Source organism: Staurois parvus, unplaced genomic scaffold, assembly GCF_062004578.1.
Source record: "Staurois parvus isolate SC_StPar_1 unplaced genomic scaffold, SC_StPar_1.0 ptg000502l, whole genome shotgun sequence".
Lineage (NCBI taxonomy): Eukaryota > Metazoa > Chordata > Amphibia > Anura > Ranidae > Staurois > Staurois parvus.
This window is the reverse complement of record NW_028318298.1, coordinates 1,959,502-1,987,416: the sequence shown is the minus strand read 5'-3', so window position 1 is coordinate 1,987,416 and position 27,915 is coordinate 1,959,502. Positions and strand designations below refer to the sequence as shown.

The window sequence follows — 27,915 nt, the reverse complement described above, 5'->3', positions numbered from 1 at the left end:
GTTCAGCTGTTCTAGTAGGTGTTTCCTGACATTTTCTTAGTTGCATCCTACAGCAAAACCCATGGTCTGCAGAGAGATTCCAAAGCACTAAAAGGATCTCATTGTTAAAAAGGTATCAGTCAGGATTAGAGTACAAAAGAATTTCCAAGCCATTAGATCAGGGGTGTCGAACTGCCAGCCCTCCAGCTGTTGCAAAACTACAAGTCCCATCATGCCTCTGCCTTTTGGAGTCATGCTTGTAACTGTAAATCTAGCAATGCCTCATGGGACTTTTAGTTTGGCAACAGCTGGAAGGCCACCAGTTTGATACCCGTGCATTAGATATACAGTGAAGACAGTCATCAAGTGAAGAAAATATATGGCGCAACAGTGACATTGCCAAGAACTGGACGTCCCTCCAAAATTGATGTAAAGACGAAAAGAAAACTGGTCTAGGAGGCTGCCAAGAGGCCTACAGCAACATTAAAGGAGCTGCAGGAATATCTGGAAAGTACTGGCTGTGTGGTACATGTGACAACAATCTCCCGTATTCTTCATATGTCTGGGCAATGGGCAGGCCCGGACTGGCACAAAAAATAGGCCCGGGCATTTTAAACTGAGCAGCCAAGCAAGGGCATTCGCAGGGGCAGTTGGTGATCAAATATTCACAGAGTCGGTCCTCCGCACTGTAATGTACAGGGGCACTGCGATATAAAGGGGACTGCACTGTAAAGGGGCACTGTATTGATTACAGTGCTCCTTTACATTACAGTGCCCCTAGAGATCTAATCAGTGTCCCCTATAAATTCAAATAGATGGTGGCCCAATCCAGCCAAGAGACATCCCCATATAGCAAAGAGGGGATGTCTCTTTGCTGGATGGGGATGTCCCTTCTTGGACTGGGCTATCTCTTTGCTGGACACAACTGGGAAAAGAGACATCGCCATCCAGCAAAAAAAGCTCACCGTCCAGCAAAGAGACAGCCCCTCCACCACTGCTACAGAGCTGTCACACTGTGTCGGACGATGGAGAGGCTGCCGTTGTCCCTTCAGTGCAGCGGCCGTCCTGTCCCTGTGTCAGCGGCGCTTCCTGCTCGTCATCTGCAGCAGTCACTGCCGCTCCTCCTGTCGGCCCTGCTTTAGGCATAGCCGCACAGTGGGAGGTGAGCGGCCGCCGCGGTCTCTATTAGCCCCATCCCCTGGCTATGGGGTAGAGTGACAAGACGCTTTTTCTTACGAAGAAAAACATCCAAGCCTGGCTAAACTTTACAAAAACAGATCTGATATCTCCCAAAAGCATGTGGGAAAATGTGTTATGGTCCGATGACCAAGGTTGAACTTTTTGGCCATAATTCCAAAAGATATGTTTGCCGCAAAAACAACACTGCAGGTCACCAAACGAACCCCATACCCACAGTGAAGAATGGTGGTGGCAGCATCATGCTTTGGGGATGTTTTTCTTAAGCTGGAACTGGGGCCTTAGTCAAGCTAAAAAGGGAATTATGAGCAGATTAAAATACCAGTCAATATTGGCACAAAACCTTCAGGCATCTGCTAGAAAGCTGAACATGACGAGGAACTCCATCTTTCAGCGTGACAATGAACCAAAGCATACATCCAAATCAAGGAATGGCTTCACCAGAGGATTAAAGTTTTGGAATGGCCCAGCCACAGCCCAAACCTGAATCCGATCGAAAATCTGTGGGGTGATCTGAAGAGGGCTGTGCACAGAAGATGCCCTCGCAATCTGACAGATTTGGAGTGTTTTTGCAAGGAAGAGTGAGCAAATATTGCCAAGTGAAGATGTGCCATGCTAATAGACTCCTACCCAAAAAGACTGAGTGCTGTAATTTATCAAAAGGCGCTTCAACAAAGTATTTGTTTAAGGGTGTGCACACTTATGCAACCACATTATTTTAGTTTTTTATTTTTACTTCACTCCACCTAAAAGATTTGTTTGTTGTTCAAGTGAGTTGTACAGTTTGTAGATTACATTTAAAAGGTGGAAAAACATCTGAAATGATTTCTTGGTCTCTTTTTTTACATCACAGAAACCTGACATTTTAACAGGGGTGTGTAGACTTTTTATATCCACTGTATGTCCAACAAGGACCAGCAATGTACTGTTACATCGATGGACTTTGAGTGGTTATGCCAGAATGATGTCTGCAGCTGCATCATCCTGGTGTGTTATTTTTCAGCTAACGGTCAGCTTTTATGTAAAAACAATTCTAGCAGCCAATTAGCCACTGGACTGCTTTTACAAGATTCTCAAGATTTCTCAAAAAAATAAATAAATAAATAAAAAAAAGTACTTGCCACTACCTATTGCTACCACAGAAGATATTTACATGCCCTGTGAAAACAATGAAAGTGAAAAAAATTAAAGGGACAGTGCAAAAATAAGGAGAAAAGCAAAGTACATTTTTAAAAAAATGAAAGCACCCCTGTCCTTGTGCGCAAGTATCCGCCTTGTGTCCGTATGTAAACAGCAACTGCACAATGCATGTGAGGTACCACCACAAACATCAGATTGAGGGCAGTAATTCTAGTACTAGACATCCTGTGTAAATCTAAAGTGGTAACCTGCAAAGGCTTTTAAAGCCTCACCTATGGTAATTCAAAATTTACGTAGCTTGTTGCCACTGCCCACGCAATTCTAAAGCATGTCATGCTTGGTATCTATTTACTCAGCATAACATCACCTCTTACATTTTACCAAACAGATGGGCAATATATTGTGATTTTACACATTAAAATTGAAAAAAAAAGAAGAGGGGGGGTTAAATTGGAAAAAAAGGGGGGGGGGGGATGGGGGTTTACAAAAATTTGCATTTGAAAAACCACCGCACAAATACTGTGCGACATATAAAAATTGGAACACCTGCCATTTTATTCTATAGTTCCTCTGCTTTAGAAAAATATATAATGTTTGGGGGTTTGAAGTAATTTAATAGCAAAAAATACTCCAAGGTATTTGCTAAGAGTCATGATGAGTATTTTGCAGATCTCATTTGTTGCCACAAGTGTTTGGAAAATAAACAAGACAAATTTTTTTTTTTTCTTTTCATTTTCAAAACCTTGTGAGAAAAAAAAAATATCTGCAAAATACTCACCCTGCCTCTCATCAAATTCTTTGCGGTGTCTACTTTCCAAAAAGGGGTCATTTGGGGGAGGGGGTTGTACCTTGCATTTCCGGGCCTCCAAAACTGATAGGTAGTTAGGACGTGACATAAGGAAATATGCCCTTTGAAAGCCTAGTCATTGGATTTTGGTGGGCCTGCATGTGGCTAGGCTACCAAAAAAAGTGTCTCACAGAATGTGTTTTTGGGGTGTCATTCCACATATACGCATGTCATGTCTGAGCAATATATCATTTGTGTAACAACTTTGGTAAAAAAGAAAAAAAATTGTAATTTGCCAAAAAATTTAAATTTTCTTTCAACTCAAAATGCCTCTTGGCAAATAGCTAATAGCTTGGGGTGTCTACTTTCCAAAAAAGTCATTTGAGAGGGGTTGTGCCATCCTGCCATTTCAGGGCCTCTGAAACTGTGATAGGTAGTTAGGAAGTCAAATGGAGAAATTACACCTTATGAAAGCCTGAAGGTGGTCATTGGTGGTTTCAGGCCCGTACGCACCTAGACTCCTAAAGTCTCACATAGAAGAAAAAAAAATGTTTCCGTTTATATCGCAAAAAATAAAATGCAGTGGTGACTGTAATAATTGTGCGCAATAGGGACATGAAAGCTATATGCGACAGCCATCTTGTTAAGGTCCTAGACAATTTGTTTTTCATGTGAAGTGATCTTCCTCCCCTCCCTCCTCCTGAAAACTATGGAATTTGTAACAGTTTCCTCCCTCTTGGGTGACAAAGGTACGCTGTGTTTGGTATCCCTGGTTACAAAATATAATTATGAATAATATTCTGCCAGCTTGTAGAATACCACCAGCACGTATTGGAAGGTATATTAGTGTAAAACTGTATTTGGGAATTGGTCGTAAATGTGATGGCCTCCCAGCACCCATCCCTTAAAGCAGATTATTGGTCAGATGGTCTCTGGAGACACCCCTTTGATATTAGAGAAAAGGGGATGACTGGACCTGGTAAGCAAACTCTCATTTTAACAATAAACCAAGGAAGAGAGTCACAGCAACAATTTTGCTTGGACAATTGGACTCTGCTAAAACCAGAACTTTGCAAGTATTCTCCATTTTCACCTTCTTTTATTTCTTTGTTGCGTTATTGTTCTCTTTATGTCTTTGTAACATCCCTTTCTGTACATATCTTAATTGCACCATTTGACCTTTTCATGAATGAACCCTGTTTTGAAAAGCGGTAAAACTATCGCTAAGGCCTTTAATGCAAACTAAAGAATCCCTGCCTCTTGAAGAGTGCTACTGATAATAATCCTTTGAATATACCCATTTGTGGGGACAGTGTGTGTTGCAGACATTTATGCTAAATTCATGCTAAGATTTGTGAGTTTCCTCCTGCTCAGCAAAAAGGCAGTGGTGGCATTTTCAAGGGTTAATTGCTTAATTAATGAACTCAGTGACAATTGCTCTTAGGCTGCTGGCACATAGATTGTGGTCCTCCGAGCTGGGAAGCCTTTGCGCAGGGTGCAGCTGATAGTGGCATTGTTACGCAAGTGACAGTGCGGTGTTAGATTGGCTGGTCATTTATCACGAGTTGGTGAGATGGCCAGGGATCAGGCACCACGTTTGCCACAGTGATCAAATACTACCAAAATATTTTGTTTGGGTACAGCATTGCACGACCGTGCAATTACCAGCTGAAATAGTGCCGTGTCAAAGAGCAAAAATGCCCTGGTCAGGAAGGGGGTAAAACTTTCTGGAGCACAAGTAGTTACACAACTGTAGTATCAGGCTGCAACACAACAAAAAATTGAAAAAAAAGTGAAGTGGATCTGAATACTTTAATTTTGCTATATAAAGTGCATTCTTAATCACCTTATTCAGAACAGCTATATCAAACTGTTCCAATGTAGATAGTGTATACAAGAGGATGATCTTACAAAGGTCATATGTAACTAAACTTCTGCGGCTGAGCCAGGATACACTACTGCAAAGCATGCGCAACGAGCAGCGACCATCTTGGAATCTGGCATGTGGATGGTTTCCCATGTTATAGAAGCGCTGTATACCCTGTATATCTACAGGTCTACTGGCACAATAAAAGTTAACTTTTTAGGTAAATCACTGTGGAAAGTGTTTTCTGCTTGTCCCTTACTGTGGTACATGTTTGCGGTCCCTGGTGATACTTTTTGTTGGGCTGTGAAGTGCAAAAGTGTGTGCCTGGAGGCAGACTATTCTGAGTATGGAGAAGTGCCATGGGAGTATGACAGGCCTTTAAAACATCATAAGATCCGTATGACCACTCTGTATTGAGGAGGGGAGGGGGGTCATGTGGCTCTGGAAGCATCAGCTTTCTTCACATGGGTTGTGTGTCACACATTGTAACTTGGGAACAGGAGTCTTTTTATTTTCATCTGCGGATTCTTGGAAAATCATCCTCTTTTATACATTATCTGCATTGTGACTATTTGATACTATTCTGATTAAGGGGATTAATTTTGCTGTTTAACCACTTCATGTCCAGACACTTTTACCCCCTTCCTGTGATGGGCCAATTTTCAGCTTTCAGCGCTGTCACACTTTGAATGACAATTGTGAGGTCATGCAACACTGTACCCATATGAATTTTTTAGCATTTTTTTTGAGACAGATAAAAACTTTATTTTGGTGGTATTTATTCACCACTGGGATTTTTATTTTTTTTTTTGCTATCAATTAAAAAGAAAAAATTGTAAAAAAAAAGTGTTTTTCTTATAAAATTTTGCAAATAAATTTTTTTTCATAAATCTTGGCCAAAATTGATTGTTATCTTTTTAGTAAAAAAAAAACAAAACAAAACAAAACAAAATTAGTTTAGAACTAAACATAATTGGAGGGCGGAGCCTGACAATGGTGGCGGCGGGGAGCTCATGGTAGGAGCTCTTGCACGAGGCTCCTCTGACCGACCCCCCCCCCCCCCCCCTTGGCCCCAAATCCCCCTAGATGCATGGAGCTCCAGAAGGCTGAGACTTACTTCGGCCTGGTGGGCTCCCTCAGATGAGCGACAGCCCACGGGAAGGAGAGCCTGGGAGCTGGAGAGCAGCGGTGAGAGGCTGGAACAGTGAGCCTGGTTGCCGGGAGACGAGGAGGCGCGGCCAGGACATGTGACCAGCCGCAGTGCATCCCTGGGAGGCGAGGAAGCCGGCCGGTGGCTGACAGGGAGCAGGAAAAACATTGACCTGCTGGACGGCCAGCTATCCCGGACCCCTGTTGTGGCGCTGGCAGGGAAGAACAGCCTGGTCCAAGGCAGGAGAGAGTGGAGGAAAGTCCTGGAGGGTCCCCCTGAGAGGAGGTGAAGAAGAGCTGATCTGCTGAAAGAAACTGGAGGAGGGAGCCTGGAGCCGTCTCACGAGAAGAAAAGTGCAAGGAGGGTGAGTGAGTCTGGCTGTGGCTTCACACATAAAATCTGTATTGAGTTGGTGGGGAAAGAGAGAGTGAGAGAAATGGGGGGACCCCCAGAGAAGAGAATATAAAGAGAACGTGTGTAGGAAAAAGTTTAAAGAAAAGTGAATGGACAGGGCTGGGACTTGCAAATCATACAAACGGCTTCTTCTTAACACAAGTCTCTAGAGAAAAATAAAAGATATAGAAGAAATGAAAAATAAAAGTGCAAAAGGAACCGGGCCAAAAGGGACCCAAAACGGGTACAATTAAAAAGTACACATCCCAGGGAAACGTGACCCCAGAAAGGCCCCAGAGCAGAAATCACAAAGGAGAATTGGATCTAAGTATGCAAAATAGCCCTAAACAATCAATGGACTTGGATATCAGTAGTCAACAAATATCAGAGACAGAAAAAGAGCTACAAATAAAAAAAGGGGACAGAAATGTTTAAAGATCTGGAGAGAACTATAAAGCAAGAAATGGTAAATATTCGGAATGACCTGGGGCAGTTGTTGCTAAGAGTGGAAGAAACGGAGCAGAAAGTTAAAAATCAGACCCAGATTATTTCCAAATTAGAGAAGAAGATAATTAATATGGAAAAAGCTCAGGAAAAATTGCAGTACAAGGCGGAAATCCAAGAGAATAGAGAAAGAAGGAGAAATATGAGGATAAGAGGGATACCAGAAAGTTTAAAAGGAGAAATATTGGAAGAGGAGGTTTGCAAAATACTGAACTTTATAATGGGAAACTCTGATATGGAAAGGACTAATATAGAAGGAATCTCTAGAAATGGGAAACTCCAGGGGAACTATGAGAAGGAAAGGTCGAGAGACATACTTGTTAAATTTTATGAACTGCAGCAAAGGGAAAGAATCTGGAGGAAAACTAAGGGAAAACCAGTAATAAAATATGGAGAAATGGATATCCAAATATATGCGGACTTGTCATCGGAGGAGGAGAGCTCTGAGGCCTTTGCTGGAGCTGATGAAAAAACAGAAGGTGCAATATAGATGGGGGGTACCGGAGTGTTTAATAGGATGGAAAAACGGAATAACAGCCCATTTGAGGTTCCCAGAGGACTTGAGAAACTTTTGCGATAAATTTGAAATGCAGAGAATTGAAATTAATGGTTGGGAAGAAGAATCTCGGGGAAATAGATTAAAAAGAGGGGAGGAGTGGAGACAGGTGGAGGGGGGGAGGTAGGGTGGGGAGGGGAGGTGAGAGAAGAAGTTTTGTGTTTTTTTTTTTTTTCTGTCCCTCCTTACTCCCAATCCAGCGCCTTTTCCTCCCTCGTTACTCCAGCTTAACTTCTTTTTCTTTCTTTCTTTAGAAGTATAAGTAGAAAGAGGGTCAATGGGGGGATTCGGAGGGAGGGGAGGCTGTCCATGGGAGGAGTGTAGCCCTAAGGATTAAGTCAAAGGTGGATGTTATCTCCACAAATGATATCTAGGCAAAACGAAGGCCTAAAAAGAGGGGGGAGGAGGGAGGAGAGAGGTGGTGAGGGCGGGGGAGGGAGGGGAGGGAGAGGAAATGGATTGAGGGGAGTACTGAGAGAGGGGGGGAGGGATGAGGGGAGAGAAAAGTGTAGTGGGATAAAAACGCTCAATAGGAATAAGAAAGAGGAAGGGAAGGAGGAAGAAGGCGTTAGCAGGAAAAGAGTAAGATGGAAGAAATCCAATATATAACCTACAATGTAAAAGGGTTACGCTGTCCAGGAAAGAGATTTAGGTTACTTAAAGAACTTCAACATAGAAAATCCTCAGTGGTATTTTTGCAGGAAACACACTTAGAGATAGATTCGAAGGTTAGATTGAGGACTAGATATTTTCCAACATGGTTTTATGCGGACACACCAACTAAAAGAGCAAAAGGAGTTGCTATAGGCTTTGCAAAGAACGTAAGGTTTGAGGTGGAGGAGAGATTAACGGATCTGGAGGGAAGGTTTTTATTTTTGAGAGGTAAATTACAGGGAATTGAGTGTACAATAGCAAACATATACAGTCCAAACAAGAGGCCGGAGAGATTTATGAGAGAAGTGTTGAAGAGATTGATGGATTTTAAAAGGGGATGTATGATAGTAGTGGGAGACCTTAACATCTGTATGGACCCGCGGATGGACACTACTTCCTGTGTGAGGAGGAGGAAAGCAAGCCCTTGAGAATGTTAAAGAAACTGTTGCATGAGTGTCAATTAGTGGACATCTGGAGAATTAGGAACATGAAGGAGAGAGATTATACTTTTTCGCATGTACATGAGACTTATTCTAGACTAGATTACATATTAAAAGAACATCGAATGATAGAGTTGGTGGTAGAAGTAAAAATTGAAGGAAGCACCCTGTCGGATCATGCTCCAGTTGCAATGAAGTTAAGATGGGGTAGAGAGGAGAGAGAAGGATATGTGTGGCGGTTAAATGAGGCACTTCTCATGGATGAAGAGATTGGTCAAAGAATTGAGAGGGAAATTGAATGGTTTTTTGAAGAGAATGAAACAGAGGATGTGTCGGTTGCAACGGTGTGGGAAGCACATCAAGCTTACATCAGAGGTCTACTCATTGCAATGGGGGCAAAAAAGAAAAAAGAAAGGAGAGAAAAGATAAATAGATTATTAAATGAAATATATGAGCACGAACAGGTGCATACAAGGGAAAGATCTAAGGAGATAATGCAGCTGATAATAAAGAAGAAAGAAGAATTAGAGAATGTAATGGAGGAAAAAAGAAGAGTCTTTAATAAAACAACAAGTGAAAGGTATAGATGGGGAGATAGGCCGGGAAAGTATTTAATGAGAACCTTAAGAAAGACGAAAAATAGAAATTATATTGAGAAAATAGGAAATCCTAAGGGGGAATTTGTACACTCAACCAAGGATATTGCTAGAATATTTAAAGAGTATTATAATGAGCTGTATAATATCATACCTCAGGATACGTTTAAGAAAACGGAAATAGTAAATAGGAGGGAAAAGAAAGACATATCTAGAGGATGCAGGCCTACCGAAATTAAGAGAAACACAATTGAACTCTTTAGAGGCAGAAATAACTTCAGAGGAAATAAAAATAGCGTTAAAAAGCATGGCGGGAGGGAAAAGTCCGGGTCCGGATGGATATACGGCTAAATACTATAAAAAATATAAAGAGCTTTTAATACCGAAAATGAAGATTTACATGAACGCCTTGGGGAATGGGATGGAGATAAGGGGAGAATCTTTACAGGCTAATATAGTATTGATTCAGAAGGAAGATAAAGACCCCTCGCAATGTGCAAGCTATCGACCAATAGCGCTGTTGAATGTAGACACTAAAATATATGCAAAGGTTTTGGCAAATAGACTGAAAGAGCTGATGCCGGTGTGGATACATAGAGACCAGGTGGGGTTTGTCTCAGGAAGAGATGGTAGAGATAATGCTGTGAGATCATTGTTGCTTATACAGGAGGGTAAAAAAGGGAAAACTCCAATGATACTGATGTCGATAGATGCTGAGAAGGCATTCGACAGAGTAAGTTGGGGTTTTATGATGGACACTCTGGAAGCGTTAGGAATAGGAGATAGAATGAGAGGGTGGATTGGAGAGTTATATAGAGGGCCTACCACTACCATAATGGTAAATGGAGGAAGATCAGAGTATTTTAAGATGTCAAATGGCACAAGACAGGGATGTCCATTGTCTCCATTGTTATATGTGTTATCACTGGAGCCCTTACTGTCCATGATTAGGAAGAACATAGACATAAAAGGAATAAAGATAGGAGATAGAGAATATAAGGTAGCGGCATATGCGGACGATTTGATGTTTTATGTTGGAAACCCCAGAACATCACTTCCAAATTTAATGAAAGCATTGAGGGAGTACGGAGACCTGTCGAACCTGAAAATTAACCCGACAAAGACCGAAATCTTAAACATAAACCTCAAAAACAGCGAAAAAGAAAAATTACAAGAGGAATTCCCCTTCCTTTGGAGAGACAAAGAATTAAAATATCTAGGAATAAAACTATCAGCCTCAATTAAGAACCTATATAAAGCTAATTATATAACATTATTAAATGAGATTAAGGAGGAGCTGAGGAGAGTGGGAAATGGAAATCCATCGTGGATAGGCCGTATAAACTTGATAAAGATGGTAATTGTCCCCAAAGTATTATACAAATTTCAAATGATCCCAATTAAACTCCCAGAGGCATATTTTAAAGAACTTAGGAAAATGATAATAAAATGTATATGGAGGAATAAAAAACCTAGAATAGGTTATGAAACGTTGACTAGAAGTAAAGAAAGAGGAGGATTGGGGGTACCAGATTTTAGGAGATATTACAAAGCAGGGATAATTGCGAGAATCTTCGACTGGATTCATAATCCGGAGAAAAGCTGGGTTAAAATTGAAAAAGCACTGAGTGGAATAAGTTTAAGTAAAAGTATTTGGGTACCTGCACAATATAGGGAATTAGAGGAGAGCACAAGCACGTACACTCTTAATGTTTTAAAAGAATGGGATTTACTACACAGACAAAAGGGGTGGGTTTTTAACTCACAATTAATACCACTTAGGAACACAAAATATTTCATCCCGGGTAAGGATAGTATAGCAGGGAAATTAATTATAAAACAGGAGGCGCAACTGAGAGATATAATGGTAGGAGGGGAAATTGGGTCATACAAGGATATGGAGGAAAGAAAGGGTGAAGTCTTTAATAAGATGGATAGACTAAGATATTACCAACTGAAGTACTTTTTTGAAAGCCTTCCAAAGCCTATAAGAACTAGAAAAGATTGGAATCCATTTGAGAGAATATTTGAGTCACGGGGAAATGGTAGACACGGAATGGCAAAAATACACAAGATATTAATGGAACTTGACACAGACACAAAATTAATGCACATAGAGAAATGGGAAAGAGATATGGGAAGAAAAATAGAGGAGGAGGAGCAGAGGAAAATGTTCACATTAATTCACGAAAATATTAGTATGAGGGAAGTAGAAATAAACTTTAAGTGTTTGAATAGATGGCACATTACCCCCAACGTGGAGCACAAGATGAATATGGAAATTTCACAGATGTGTTGGAGAGGATGTGGAGAGGTGGACACGTGGTATCATATGTGGTGGGAGTGTCCAGAAATACAGGTGTTCTGGCGGAGGATAGTTTATTTGATAGGGAAAATCACTAAAATCAATATAGGATTAGATCCAGAATTATGGCTCCTCCATATCTCAGAACTCTCAGTGAAAACATATAAGAGTTCGGGGATATGGCATTACTTGACCGCAGCAAAGAGTCTGATACCCAGGTTCTGGAAGAAAAGAGGTGCCAACTGAGGAGGAGTGGAGGGGTAGAGTAAATCAGATTTCTGGGACAGAAAGATTGTATTATACGCACGAGGACAAGTTGGAGATGTATAAAAAAAAATGGAAAGGCTGGGAAGAATATAGAGAAAAGGTGAAATATATGAAGAGATAATATTCCTGGAAGTCGGTTTAGAATTGGGTTTAGGAACAACAGAATAATATGGAGTTAACGAGAGTAAAGAGAATGTCGAGCGTGGGAGGGAGAGGAGGGGATAGGGGGGTAGAGGGGGGGAGTATGGGAGGGGGGATTTTAAGAAAAGAAAGTTATATATAGGGAGAAATTATGTAAGGAGAAAATAAGTTTGTGATAATTATTTTAATAGAAATGTTGAAATGTTTTGTATATGAATTGGAAAATTAATAAATATTTATAAAAAAAAAAAAAAAAAAAAAAAAAAAAAAAAACTAAACAATTTTTCAAAAATTTTTTTTTACATTTTTAGTTTTTTTATATTATTTTTTTTTTTTTTTTTTTAAACATACTGTCACCCTAGCAGTACAGTGTCACCATAGTGACACTCTACTACTTGTTAGGGGTGATTTTTTATTTTTTTTTTACACAGATTGCGGTTACACCCATAAAGGCTGTAAAAGCAATTATTTCTTCTTCTCTAGCTGCATTCTTGCAGCCGTTGAGAAATACTGTGCGAGCTGTGTTTAGTCACAGCATATCACATGGTACAAGGCTGTTGTGAATAGCCTTGTACCATGTGATCTCTGATCATTCACAGATTTCACACTTAGCTTAAGCAATGATGTCAGAAGTGACTTCTTGCTTACTACTATTCATGTGATCACTGATTGGCCAATCAGTGATCACATGATCGGGGCCTCACACAGAGGAGCACGCACAGTCCAAAATGGCGGGCGCCGTTTATGCGTAACGGCAACCCGCCCCTGCTCTGCCCCTGTCCGGCCGTTTATATACATGGGTTGGATGGGAAGTGGTTAAATTCCCACAGTGGACGCTTTTTGACATATTTGCACATTGTTATTATGGCTGCATGAATTTGATATATTTACATGAAATTGGATTTTGCATTAGCACTTTAACTTTGGGGTGCAATATCCTTTCAACAAGTATCCACTTAAGCTCTGGGAGATTTTACCCTCTCTATGACCAGGCCATATTTTGTTATGCGGTACTGCACAACTTTAAGTGGCAATTGCGCATCCAAATTACATTTATTTAATTTGTTCACAGAAATAGAGCTCTCTTTTGGTGGTATTTGATCACCACTGTTTTTTTTACAACTTTTATTTTATAAATAAATAAACCTTTTGGGAAAAAAATGTCTGCTATAAAACATTTGATAATAAAAGATTTAAAAAAATTGAATTTGGTCATAAATTTAGTCCAAAATGTATTTTGCTACATGTATTTGATAATAAAATCCCAATACGTATATATTATATTGTTTTTTGTGACAGTTATAGGGTCTACAAATTATGGCATATATACTTTTCTATCGCACTCTCTCTCTTGAGAGAGAGATATATATATATATATATATATATATATATATATATGCATACATACATACACACTGTATACACACACACACACACACACACACACACACACACACACACACACACACACACACAAACACACAGACAGAGGTGATCAGCAACTTCTAGTGGGACTGTGATAGTGTGGTGGCCAATCTAAAGGAACGTTGGGTAGGAACTGACTAAATGACACTGACATCTCCAGTGACACTAACAGTGATCAATGCTAAAAATATACACTGTCACTGTACTAATGACACTGGCTGGGAAGGGGTTAAGATTTGAAGGCAATCAAAAGGTTAACTGTTTACTGTGTGCTGTTTTCACTAAGCAATATGCCAGTGTGTAGAGCTCAACAGAAAGTTATATAGCATCTTTCGCACCTGTGAACAATTAACCACTCCCTTTAATGAGCAGACTGAAGGAAGGCAAGGGATATATTTTTATTGATTAGCAATATCATTTCAAAGTATGACATATTTTTCTTCACTTGTATTACTAATAACTAGTGTCTCACAAACCTTTCAGAAGAAGTGACCCTCCTAGCACTATGAAATGCCTTGACTGTGTTTTACGCATTTTCCGTGAACAATTATTATCTACTTAACACTGAAACAACTTTCAAGCATGTGCCTTGCTTACAGGGGTCCCTACTGAGACCACTTGCCAGCCCTATGGGGCCAAAATCTTTTTGCTACATATCACACTGGGACCCAACCCACAGAACGCTTAATGGGTTAGTTCACCTTTAAATTGAAAATGTTTGCTCAATAAAAAGGCCCCATTAGGTTATAAACAACACACTGTACTGCTATGCAAAAAGATGAATAGTGTGTTACTATATGAAACACAAAGTAAAATGAGAATAGCCTGCATAGTACAACACTGAGTAGTACCAATACAGTAACCCAACAGCGCAATTTGTCACCAAACCAGTAAAACCAAGAATTTTGTAGGCCAATAGAAAACCAGAAATGAACCTGGCAAAGTCCACATACACAGCAAACTCACTCTCTGGAAAGTTGGCAAGCCAGGATGGGCAACAAAAAAAGCCATGGCTCTGAGCCTGGGAGCATGCACTACAGTAAACATTTACACTGGTGCCAACATGATCCAGAAGCAAAGCCTTGTGCTTACGAGCAGGCACAACTGAAGTGGTTGAATAAATATGAGTTGGAAAAAACCTATGCTAATGACTGAATGAGACTATTAGGATTTAAAGCGGAGTTCAACCCAAAAGGTGGAAGCTCCACCTGTTTGCCTCCTCCCTCCCCCTCCCCCGCCATATTTGGCAATTTGGCACCTTTTGGGAGGGGGGGAGCAGATACCTGGCTTTGACAAGTTCCCGCTTTCACTTCCGGCTCAGTTCGCCGAGACAAACTGTGACGGAAGTTCGGCCCCCTCCCTCCTCCCACAGGTCCCAGAAGACTGTCGGAGCAATCAGGATGCACAGTGTGTGACTCGTGCATGTGCAGTGCGCACCTGGCTGTGAAGTTGCAAGCTGCAATCGCCTGGTGCCCACAGTTGAGATGCCAGAGAGAAGGGACGGCGCAGGTGAGCACGCCGCTGGACCCTGGGACAGGCGAGTGTGTGTTTATTAGAAGTCAGCAGCTACAGTTTTTGTAAACACAAAAAATGGCTGGATTCCGCTTTAAATCAAGCATCTACCAAACAGCAATGGACTGAAGAGAAGAACCTCTGCAAATTTTTGGAACAGCAAAGTTGAAGAAAACATCCAACCTCTTTGAGAGCACAAAACAAAACTGAGCAGGATGGTTAGCAGATGGGTTGCAGTTCCTAGCAGCTGGCCTTCAGATTTAAGTGCTTAGTCTGCAATTTCCTGCAGGTAGCAGTACAACACAAAGTACATGAATATGAAATGCTGTATCCCTGTATCCCTCAATGGTAATTAAAGTGTTTATGAGACACAGTGCTGTAACAAACTAATTGTCAGTCAATTAGAGTTACCATTTACTTCAACAAAACAGAAAGCTAAAAGTATAACATACTTATAATAAGGAAGATTATAAATAGAGCAACTGTACATTTTCTGTAAACCCTTTAACCTTTTAGAGCAAAGGTAAAACTCATGTCTTACCTTCTTGCGTTCAGTGGTGAGCACAGTTGCTTTGTCCTGAAGCTAAAAATGATGAAGAGGTGAGAGAAAAAAAAAGCATTAATTTTTTTTTAAGAATTCAACTTATGAGATTGCATATGGGGTTTCATCTTTGAAGGTCAACATTTGAACAAAAGATTCTCTCGATGAATGAAAACGTAATATTATTTTACCAATCAGTTTAAGTATATTTGGTGCTGTCCAGTGTCATGCTGAAACTTTTCAACAGTATTCATTATCCGAGTTTTTTTAAATTGCCTTTATTCTCTGTTGAAAATGTTGCTTAATTAAATGGGGTAAGTTCCACCTATTTACAGTTAAAGAGACAGAAATACTAACTTATCTTAAAAAAAAGTTCTAAGCCACTGCTCAGAGCAAGCACATAGAACATGTTTATTTTTTCAATTAAAAAAAATGTAAGGTTTAATGTCACTTTAAAAGTCTTGCTAAACCCACAACTGTAAAATCAGTCTGTATACGCAGTAAAGCATGCTGGTTATACTCACTGTGGAACATAAGAGTTTAAGCCTCTGCATTGAGTAAAAACACTGTTTGATCCTGGCTTCTCTGATCATTCCCTTCTTCCAGTGTTCCCCTCTATCTCCTGATAAGACATATGTTGTGAAGACACTCTGCACATGCTCAGTTTGGTGTGTATTGCTAGAGGGTTTTTTTTTTCTTAGGGGAGTGCATGTGATCAGCACAGGGTCAATCAGCACTGTCCAGACAGAGGTCAGGGGTTTTTCATTCGCCTACAGCAGAACGAAAACTCCTACTACAAGCTTTAACCAGTGCTCTGCTGAACACTAATAGAAGTCACAAGACTGCTATATAGTGTTGATGAGAAAAGGTATTTCGCAGTTTATATTTACTAAAATAATTGCATTTCCATGTTCTGTGCACTGTGGGAGACCAGATACAGTGAATGCAGGTTCCTGGGTTTAGTAACACTTTAAGGCAAGTCTATTGAGGGGAAAAAAAAAGACTTAATTTTGTCCCTTACAAGGACTCATATAGCAGCCATCTTGGAGGGGTAGACATTGTAAATCCTTTTATAAGGACCAAAATTGCCCTTTATTCTCACATTGTGTGAGCAATGGATGCACTTAATAGTACCATTTGGCTTGCCCCAATCTCATCAGCCTCTTTCTCCTCAATATAGCAAGCACAATCACAATAATTACACAATTCAAAACCAAAAATTAGTGTCTCTCTTGGGAAAGAACATGAAAAACTGCATAGCACTTCAAACGTACATCAAACTGCGTGTCAACGTGCATTACGATGCAGATAAAAAGTCAATGCACCTCCATTTTCAATACTTTTTATACATGTTTATATGTGAACAGGTGAGCATGCGGTCACAAAGTTAACCCCTTCACGCCTAAGGGTAAAACAAATCTTAATGCCTACGCACAATTTTGCAATGTTGACATGTGTTAGTAAAACCGTACACATCACAACTACTTTGTATATCCAGGTGAATTATACCTTTTTTTTTTTTTTCAGGACAAATTGGGCTTTCATTTGGTGGTAAATGGTATTGGATATCTCCTGATTTTTTTTTAACAAAGGAAAACTGGTCCAAAATAGTAAAAAATATATATTTTTTAATTTAGCTGTGTGTTTCTTGTTACTACCATAACCTACCACCAAAGAACAACCCAAAATGTTATTTGTTGTTTGTACCCCTAGTACAGCCCAGAAACAATGCACATTTTGTTTTTTGTTCACCTAAAACACACTGACAATGACGCCAATTTACAAAAAAAAAAAAATCCTGACCTTTGACCCTGACCTTGACCCAAACACTTACCCTGCCACTGAACTATATCAAACCTTGATCTAGGTATTGTTGTCTTTATTTTGTATTTAATTTTTTAATAGTTATTTTATTTTTTTTAACAAACATTTTTTTCCCCCTCTATGCCAGGAGTTAGAGAGATACAATGCAACTCTCCTCCATTCATAGAGAATAAAAACAAAAACAAGGGGGCTGGGCTGTACAGTGACTGATCACTGTGATAACCTATCAGAGGCTATCGCAGTGATCATGTGACCCAGAATCGGGAGTCCCGGGTCCTGATCGTTAGAATGGGACCCGGAGCTCTTAGCGACACCCCGAGCAAATATGCGGCCCCACGGAAAAAAGCCCAGTTCTGTGAGGCCGTATATTTGTGTGACGTCAGCATCAAGGGGTTAATTTGCCTGCCCTTTATTGTAACAGGAGCTTAATTTTATTTTATAAAAGGAGTAACTATGCTTTAATAACTTAGCACAAATTGTTTGTCAAAGTAATTCCCCACAGGGCAAAGCTCCCAAACTTGTAGCTGTTGGAATCTGCTAGGAGTTTTACAGCAAGGCGCCAATCTGTGTAGCTGAGTGGCAGGCATGCATCAGCAAAAAAAAAAAAGGAGTTTCAACAGTTGTTTAAATGTAAACACACAGTAGACTCAAAGATTGAAAAAGCAAAGAACTTTCCCACAAAGTTTCATTACCCACTTGCTCTAATGTCCACAAACAGTAAGTAACCCTGTTTAAAAAGGATCTATTTTCTCAGGCTGTTTAAACCCTTCAGCCTCATTCACACAGGGCGCAAAGTATACACCCTTGGTGGGGTGTGTTTACCCACACAGGGAAGCAAAGGTGCTCCATGCATCCCTGTGCAGGCAGTCCAATTGACGTTAAATTGGGACACAGCAGCTACACAGACAAATGCTACTACCAATTTGACTACCATGCAGTGTGTTTGCAGCCATGAACCCACATGGATGTCAAATTAAAAGGCAGTGTTTGTCCATGTGGCTGCTGCGACCTAATTGACATCAATGGGACTGCCTACATGGGGATACATGAACACCTGTGCATCCCTGTGTGGGGAAACAGCCATTCAAGGGTGGACATTTTAGTATGCCCTGTATGAAAGAGGTCTTTCCCTGCTTTGCTTTACAATTTTTCATATCAAATGCGAGGTCTTTTTTTCCTTTTTTGTAAATTTCACAAAATTTTTACTTACAGATTTGAAATCATGTATTATAACCCCAAACTATAAATTAACAGTTCCTGCGAAAAGAAACTGCATCAAAAAGGACCCTTCAGATGTAGTGAAGTGCTCATGACATCGATATCTGTATGCTGTCCATTACAGAGGGATCCAAGTGCAGCCTGCAACCTACAACCTACAGTGCATTCACAAAGTATCCAGATCCCCTTCACTTTTTTTAAATTTTGTTATGTTGCAGCCTGATACTACAGTTTAATTTATTTCTTCTCATTAATCTACACTCAGTACCCCATAATGACGAATTGAAAAAGGGATTTTTCGTTACCGTAAAATCCTTTTCTCCGAGTTAATTGATGGACACAGCTTTTCTGAATCTTGACCATAGGCTTAAAATCGCCACCTACAGAAGTAGGACTCTAGGCAGAAAAGAACTCAGCACCGCCCACCTATGGACAATCCCTTCTGGTATAAACCCCACCCTCTCTGCTTTAGGTAGTCCAGTTTGTAACAAAGCTGTGTCAAAAAGCATAAATGCCAATAGAGGGGTAGGTGCTGGGTCCATCAATGAGCTCAGAGAAAGGGATTTTACAGTGAGTAACAAACGAAAAAAAAAAAACCCTGCGTTCACTGACAGACATAGCTCTTCTGAAACTTGACCATAGGGATGTCACAAAACAGTGTCTCAACAAGAGGTGGGGAAACCAAAAAGCAACCAGGCAAAACATGCCAACCACCCTAAAAGGGGGCAAAGAGCCTTAAAAAGCAGCATGCACATTTTTGTGACCAAAACATATCGACTGTGTAAATAATCTTAACCGTCTGTAGAGACTACAAAGTTGCCGCCACGCAAATTCGAGATATGGGTGCCAGAAACCATAGGAGGCTCTAACAGCACTAGAGGAAAGAGCCTAACGGGGAAAGGAAGGAACTTTTCCATTAACAGTGTACTCCTGAACAAGTGTCTGCCGTATTCACCAGGCCTTCTCTAGGGCCATTTGTTTGCATAAAAGAAATTCAAACACCGGCAGGAGGCTGCAGTAGACACACACACGAAACCACTTTGTTCAACACAACCTCCTTAGGATGCGATGGCCGTAGACACAAAGAAGGCATAACAATGTCCCTAGGTGAAAATCCAACACCATCTTCTCTAGAAAGAAGGGCCACAGAAGAGAACCACCTTAACCTTGAGTAGAACCAAAAAAGGAGAGACTTACAAGACCCCCAGATCTTACACCTGCCTCGTGAAAGCAATGGCAAGCAAGAAGGCAACGGTTTCTGTTCCAGAATCATCTGAAGCCCTGCGGAGAGTGCTACATGCACCCAATGTTGTCCATCAGCACAATCTGAGAGTCCTCCTGCAGAAGCAGATTGCCTTATCAACCAGTCACAGCCATCACCCGTCATCTCAACAAGACCAGGACTGGAGCCAGCAACTTGGAGAACAGCCGGTGAGACAAAGCCAGCCTGAAGGGAAGCACCAAAAATTGATAGCAGGCATCCCCCAATAGCAAAGCATAGGAATCGCACAAGTTCCTCACGCATAGGAACAGACGTCTATGGTACCTAAAAAAAATAAATAAAAAAACAACAGGAGAAACCATCACCAAACAGATGAATTCCCGCTTGACCCTCTGAAACAGCACAAAAAACAATTCAGGGACTAAAGGCCTCGGAACAGGCAAACCTTGTCTTTTGTCAGGACTGTCAACAAAGCAAAGATGACGCCCCCCCACCCCCCAACCTAGAGGCAGGAGGGGCAAACCTGTGTGCTGCAGTAGACTTATCCACAGGCTTGGTGGACTTGTAGGTCCAGGAGCTTTTGTCCCAATCCAAGGAGGCCTTGAAGGGCTAGAACTAGTCTGTCGGAAAATAACTGCTATTGTGTGGCCTGACAAACCGTATATGTCCCCATACTCCAGAATCAAAGGACCTGCAATCCAACCAAGGTGACGTGTCACATGGTTAATAAAGTGGGGGCCAGCCTGCACGCCAAGGAGCTCTTGTCCATGAGCGGGCATGAGTGGGAGGTCTACCCAACGTGACCACTGGCGGAGTCACAGAGGAAGCCAACATGCAAGAGAGGCCACTGTTTGAGGCCCCACAAGGGAGGCTGCTGGCTGAGGGCCTGCAAAGTGGGCCGCCCTTCTGAGAAAAAGGAAGTCACACACAGTAAAACCAGACTTTTTCTGAGCTGTGCCACATTCGACTTGCTCCCACAGACCTAGTTGCCTGCAAGAAGTGCCAAAACAAAACACCACTGGCTGAGGAGGCTCAGAAAAGGCCGCCAGCCCAGGCTACACAAAAATGTCTGCCAACTCACCCTACTCAAACATGACCACTGTCACGAGCTACAGCAAGATGGCCACCGGAAAAAGCCCGGTCACAGAAATCCGCCCCCACTAGAAACTATTAAATGGAAACGGGGAGGGCGCGCACGGTTAACATTATGGTGCCCCCAGCAACTCAGTATCCACTCACCATCTGTGTTGTTTTGTCGGTGTTGTTTGTGAGGGAATGGGAAAAAGGGGGATGCACAAAGGCAAAATGGCGGACACAACCTCCAAGAGCACAGTGGCCTCCTTAATTCTCATATGGAAGAAGTCTGGCACAATCAGGACTCTTTCAAGAGCTAGTCAACCTGGCCAAAGTGAGCCAACGGGGAGAAGGGCCTTAGTAAAGGGGTGACCAAGAACCTGATGGTCACTCTGAACTCCAGAGATCCTGTATAGAAGAACAACAACTACTGCAGCACTCCACCGATCTGGCTTTATGGCAGAGTGGCTAAACCGAAGCTCCTCATCTGTGCAAAACACATGAAAGCCTGCTTGGCGTTTGCAAAAAAGCACCTGAAGGACTCTCAGACAGTGAGGAACAAGATTCCCTGGTCTGATTAAACCAAGACTGAACTGTTTGGCCTCAATTCTAAAGGTTATGTCTGGAGGAAACCAGGCACCGCTCATCACCTACCCAATACCATCCCAATACTGAATCATGCTGTGATGGTGTTTTTCAGCAGCAGGGACTGGGAGACTGGTTAGGATTGAGGGAAAGCTGGATGGAGCAGAGTACAGAGATCTCCTCAATGAAAACCTGTTCCACAGCGCTCAGGACCTCATACTGAGCCGGAGACTCACCTCCCAACATGACAACCATCCTAAGCACACAGCCACGACAACACAGGAGTGACTTGGGAACAACTCTGTGAATGCCCTTGAGTGGCCCCAGATAAAGCCCTGACTTATGAACCTTACTGAAACTCTCTGAAGAGATATCCACTGACGGTCCTTATCAAATCTTACTGAGCTTGAGAAGATCTGCAAATATTTGCAGACAACCCACCAATCCAGGTGTGCAAAGCCTGTCAGTCCCAAAAAGTCTCAGGGCTGTGAATGCTGATAAAGGTGTTTCAGCAAAGTACTTCGTAAAGGGTCTGAATACTTAAGTACAAGTGATATTTCAGTTTTTACTTTTTAATAAATTCACAGACATTTCTAAAGTTCTGTTTTCACTTCGTCATTATGGGCTACTGAGTGTAGGTTAATGAAAAAACATGAATTTAAACAACTATAGTATCGGACTGCAACATAACAAAATTGAAAAAAAAAAGGGAAAGGGGTCTGAATACTTGACGAATACACTGCAATGTGGATTTGGGTCAAGGAACTTGCCAACAGAATGATCGCTATCTGCTAGAGGATGTCAGCAAATTGCAAAATCGCATAAAAAAAAGCAGGTTGGACAGAGGACCCCTTAAAGTTTGTTCACCTTCACCTAAAACTGTCTATGCAAAAAAGGAATGCATGTAGACATAAAAAAAGAAAAAAAATTTGTGCAGCTTTGTCTAAAGTTGGGTAATTCCCTCGCTACAGGCACCAAGCCATTTACATGGCTCCCAAACCCTGGCCAAAAAACTTCCAGGAGATGCCTTGTTGTATGGACATTTGTAAGACAGTCCCAACTATTATTGCTCACCCCACATCACACTCCTACACACGTGGTCCATCTCCTCTGCAGAAGCATCGCTTAAAGCTCAGAGCAACTGGGACAGGCTTTGAGAGATACAGAAATGACCTAAAACTACAAAAAGGGTACGATTTAACTTTGTTCAAAGCTGCATAGTTTGTTTTTATCTACAAGCATTCCTGACCCTACGTGAGCAGTTTCTTGGTAAAGTTGAACCTTTTAAAGGGACACCAGAGTGACGGATATCGACGTGAGCGTGTCTGAGTATTGCGTATCATAAAAGTTGTGTTATAACTTGCTCTCTCCCTCTGTTTCCCCTAGCCAAAATGCAGAACCGTAGAGAAGGGGCTATCTGCATAACAATATCTTTGCTTTTATAATAATCATTCTGTAATATTAATTTAGGTTGTATCTATGTATTAGTGATTTTTCTTTTATGCATCTCAGTGTAGTTCTATAATTTACATATAGTACACCATACAACATACCTTCTGTATAATTTCTGCAGACATTCCTATGAGTTCTCCTAGCTCCATTGCTTCAACAGAACCCTGTCAAGAAACGTTATTACATAATGAATAAGAGAGGAAAATTAAGATAAAGCAAGCATTACAATACAAGCTAAATATACTTACAGCTGCTCCTGCTTGTGGTGCAGGACTGGCCTGGAGTACAGAAATACCAGCCTGAGGTTTGAGAGTAGCAAGGGCTGTCACACAGAAAGAACACACTGTTATTATAGGAAACTAATATAAGCAGAATATGTTCAATTAATGCACATTATAGCAAATTTATATCAGCATAGAAAATTTTAATTTTTGAATTACATGTAAACACATTTTCTTGGGAGTATACTGTATTACAGGACACAGATTTTAGACTTAGACCATTGGTTATGCTACCTTCAGAGGACTGTACATTGGCAATCAAAGCTATAAAGACAGCCCTAGGATAACCATTCCCAACAATAGACAGTTTTGCAACAAGCTATAAGAAGTGAAAAAAAATAAAAATAAATTATATATATATATATATATATATATATATGAATGAATTTTCATAACTTGGAAGTACAGTAAAAGGACAAAAAGGCAGCATTCATAAACAATAGGTTATAGGCGCGCACCTTCAGGTGACTAGACACAGACATGCTTTTAAAGGACCCCCTCCCTCAGGGCACCTTCCCTATAACCCTATTCAACTCAGTGAGTCCACAGGGTGGCCTGTGTCCTGTACGCCAAAATATGCAATTAAAAGGCAAGTCCTATTTTGGAGGCTTGGACGAAGATGGAGTAGGAAGCGTGGGTGCTGAGCTCGGTTCCCGATAATATCCTGACACGACATCCTGAGTGTCTTTTGTAGCTTTCCTACTCTTTCTAACTTACCTGCAGCCTTGTACTCATCTTGTACCATGTCTCCCCCTCAGAAGGCTGCCTCTGTTACACCCCCCTTAGATAAATTTTTCAGACAGGAGCAGGGCCCTCCGAAGGAAGATGGCACCTCCTCAGCCTCGGGGCCCTATGACCGCTGACACGGCGAGAGTTCTTGAGGCAATATTCTCGTGTCAGTTGACACCGACGACGAAAATAGAGGAGGTGAAGTTGAATCTCTCTCTCTCTCATACGCCAAGACATGCACAAACCTCTGTGACCAGGTCACCGAGACCGAGGCCCATATCAGTCAAGCAGAGGACACTCTACACCCTTTACGGCACACCTCTGAGGCCATGCAGCGCTAGTTGCAACAGCTCGCCCTGAAACAGGAGGACCTGGAGAACCAGTCCAGACAATGTGACCTACGCTTTATTGGCCTCCCGAAGGGCTCAGAGGGCTGGGACCCCAGCTACATTCTTGGAAAACCTGCTCATTTCTACTTTTGGCAGGGAGGCCCTTTCGTCCACCCCGGTAGTGGAACGAGCACATCGCATGCCAGCCAGCCAGCCCCCAGAGGGTGTGCCTCCTCGAACCTTCATTGCAAAACTCCTCAATTTTAGGGACCGAGACACTGTACTATGGCTGACTAGAGAGAGAGGCAGCATCTCCTACCAGAATGTTAAAATATTGGCGTTCCCTGACTTCTCGGACATTCAACGGCAACGATCCCGCTTCATGGATGTCAAACGGCGCCTCCGCACTAAACACTTGAAGTATGCCATGCTTTTCCCTGCCTGTCTCCAGGTGGTGGGTGAGGATCGGGTGCACTTTTTCAAGGACCCAGAGATAGCCTCACCCTGGCTCGACCAACATGATGAACATCGCAGTCGCCCTGCTTGACGCCGATACCGGTTTACGGAGTTCGTGAGTATGTCTCCCTCTTTGCCGAGGGGTCGGATGGGGACTCTGACTCTCCTGTTTGAAATTGGATGTTATTCTCTCCCCCTTTTTACTTTTTTCCCCAGTGACTCTTAAGGCCCAACACGCCATTGATGACTTCACTGCGATCCTTACCTTCTCCCTCCCCTATCATTTTTCTTCCCTTACTTCGGCCTCAGTATCCCTGTCCCCATCCTGCTTCATTGGCAATGACACCCCTACACTTTTTGCCCCCCTCCACGTTCCTCTTATTCCTCTTATTTCCACCTCAATCTGAGATCGGAAGACATGCAGTATATTCCCCTTCATAAGGGGGGGCCTACTACCTAGGATTCTGAACCACTGAGTGGACGCTCTCACATTTACCCAGTTTTCTATGGTCTGCTTCATGCTGATATTTGTACCATGTGTTCTGCTGCCCACACATCTCTCCAGCGAGAGTTCGTCCCCTCAGGACGGGGTTTATGCTTGTCTATTATGGGATTAATGCCCCCACCAAGTTTGGGAGGTGGAGGGTGGGGGGCAGGGGAAACGTTTAGGTTTGTTCGCACGTTTGTTATAGTCTGTATTTATCAGAACTGTTGGTACATGGTAACTTGTTTTATAATTGCACTATATACACCTTTCTATGTTCAGGATGCCCCTCAAAGTCTCAGCCAAGGGGGTGCAGCTACCAGTCGTCCACGGATCTGATACATTACACCTCATGGCTTCAATGAAGTTTCTCACTTGGAATGTCCGCGGGATCCGTGATAAACTCAAGCGGTCAACCATGTTCAACTGCCTTAAGTAGTGCTGGTCGAAACACATCACAGGCCAACTTCAGCTGGCCTTAAAACGCCCATGGACAGGCTGGGCATACCATGCCACACACACTCAATACTCTCGTGGGGTGTCTGTGCTGGGTGACTAAAACAGTACAATTGGAATTGATTTCCCTTAGCATTGGAAGATACGTTTTCATGCATGTAACCCTGTGTGGTCACCCCTATTTAATCCTCGCTTGCTATATTCCACCCCTGCATAACTCCACTGTGGTCAGTGAGGGCTCTCCTTCATGGCTCAACACCTAACGGTACCTGCAATATGGCTTGGGGACTTTAATATGGTTTTGAATCCCACTCTGGACCAACTGCACTCCTTGACAGACCCCCCCACCCCGACTAGACTTAGCCGTTTGTTTACGGACTTTGCTCTGACAGACACCTGGCATTATAGATACCCCCACACGAAGGCGTTCTCTTGTTTTTCGGCGGCTCACTCCACCATGTCCCGTATAGATCTCATACTGGTGTCCGCAATCTGCTACCTCTATTGGATGATGCAGGATTAAACCCGAGATTATTATCTGACCACGCTCCTTGCTGGACCACTCTTCATTTAGCCCCACAAGTACAACCCTCCCTTTTGGTTATCTGCCCTATCAGACCATGCTTAAAATATTATTTTCTAGCAAAAACCCATCTATGTGGTCTATTAACAGCTTGGGGACCACCCGCAGTACATTTACTGCTGCGCAGGACCACGTATATATACACACACGTAATTCGTGCTCCTGCAGTTTTTGCAGGCCGAGGGGGTGCGCACACACCCCCGCCGACCCGCGGGTGTCCCGATTTGATCCCCATGGGCTCAATCATTCCATTTAGGCCAGTGATGTCCAGCCCAAGTTGGATGATCAATCCCTGTCCTATCCTGTCCTGTGTTGACAGCTACACAGGACAGGAAGTGATGAAATCTTCACATTCCGTACCAGAGAGAGAAGAGTAAAAACAGCACACAAATCAAGTTAGAACACTCTAGGACACATATAACCCCTTTATCGATTTTTCTGGCCGCCTTGCATTCAAACAATTTATCCCTAGCAAGCGTGCCAGATATGGGGTCAAGGTTATACATACAAGTTTCGGATTTATGAGGGAAAAGATAGTCACATGGAGCCCCCCGGATGCCCAGACTACATGGGGTGCAGTGGCAAGATAGTTTGGGAGTTGGGGTCATCCTTTTTCCATACAGGGTACCACTTATACGTGGACAATATTTATTCAAGCATGCCACTATTTAGACATTTGTACAATCTTGGAATTAGCGCATCTGGCACCGTGCGATCTAATCACCGGGGCTTCCCCCAACGGTTTGTAAGTACCCGTCTTAGAAAGGGGGAAAAAGCCTGCTTAAGAAACGAGGAATTGCTCGCAGTGAAGTGGAAGGACAAACGGGATGTTTTCGTCCTGTTTTCCATTCATGCAGATACGACCATCCAAATTACCATGGAAGCTGGTGTTGAGAAGTCTCTCTGTGTCAACGACTATAACCTTAACAAGGGAGGGGTGGGAGGGGAGGACTTCAACGAAGCCATACTTAGTTTGCCGAAAAGCCAGACGCTGGTGCAAAAAAAAGTGTTTGTTTATTTATTTCCATTGGCTCTATATAATGCTTTTGTCCTTTACAAAGCAACTGGACAAAGTGGATCCTTCCTAAAATTCCAGGAAGAGATCATCACAGCCCTTTTGTATCCAGAATGTGCTGTGGCCCAAACCCCCAGCCCAGATGCAGTTATCCGGCTGAATGAGAGCCATTTTCCCAATAATATTCCTGGTGCCCTAACCCAAAAAAAGATGCCGTGTCTGTAGCAGACATGGAATTAGGTGTGACACTCACTTTTTTTGTTCCTCCTGTCCTGACGAACCTAGACTCTGCCTCAAGGACTACTTTCGCCGCTACCCTATACCCTATTAGTATAGGGTATAGCACGGCACAGTTCAGGGTACATAATTACACAGGGTCTCGAAAGATGTTAGGTAGTCAGGAAACTGGCTATAGCATTTGGAGAGACCCTACAATCTGTCTGAAAAAAGTTAAAGTTGTAAAATATAAAAAAAAAAACTAAAGTACAAATCCCTAAAAAAAAATTAAAAATATGTAAAAACCAAAAATAGTTGTTTTTGTTGTTACTATTCTACTGTTACACTTTTACTGTTTTATTGTTAAACCATTGCTGTTTTCTTTGCAGGAATGCTTTCAGCTGCAGCATCGACCTGTTTATTCTGACAGGAACTTGCTCTCAGAATACACATAAATCAGTGTGGGCAGCGCTGTTGGATGAGATTTTTCATAGTTAAAAAAAGAGCAAATACGTCATATATGCCTGGGGTGGCCAG

At 42.1% G+C, this 27,915-nt stretch overlaps 1 protein-coding gene across 2 annotated transcripts in view; it reads right to left on the bottom strand.

The window, feature by feature from the left end:
- Positions 1 to 27,915, bottom strand: part of PRPF19 (pre-mRNA processing factor 19) — a 294,523-nt gene that overhangs the window by 167,150 nt on the left and 99,458 nt on the right. For both annotated transcript variants that reach the window (XM_089689866.1, XM_089689867.1), the window contains 3 exons: positions 23,078 to 23,151; positions 22,931 to 22,993; positions 15,455 to 15,496 (listed from right to left, as the gene is read on the bottom strand). In XM_089689866.1, coding sequence (XP_089545992.1) covers positions 15,455 to 15,496; positions 22,931 to 22,993; positions 23,078 to 23,151 — 179 coding nt within the window. The remainder of the gene's footprint in view (positions 1 to 15,454; positions 15,497 to 22,930; positions 22,994 to 23,077; positions 23,152 to 27,915) is intronic.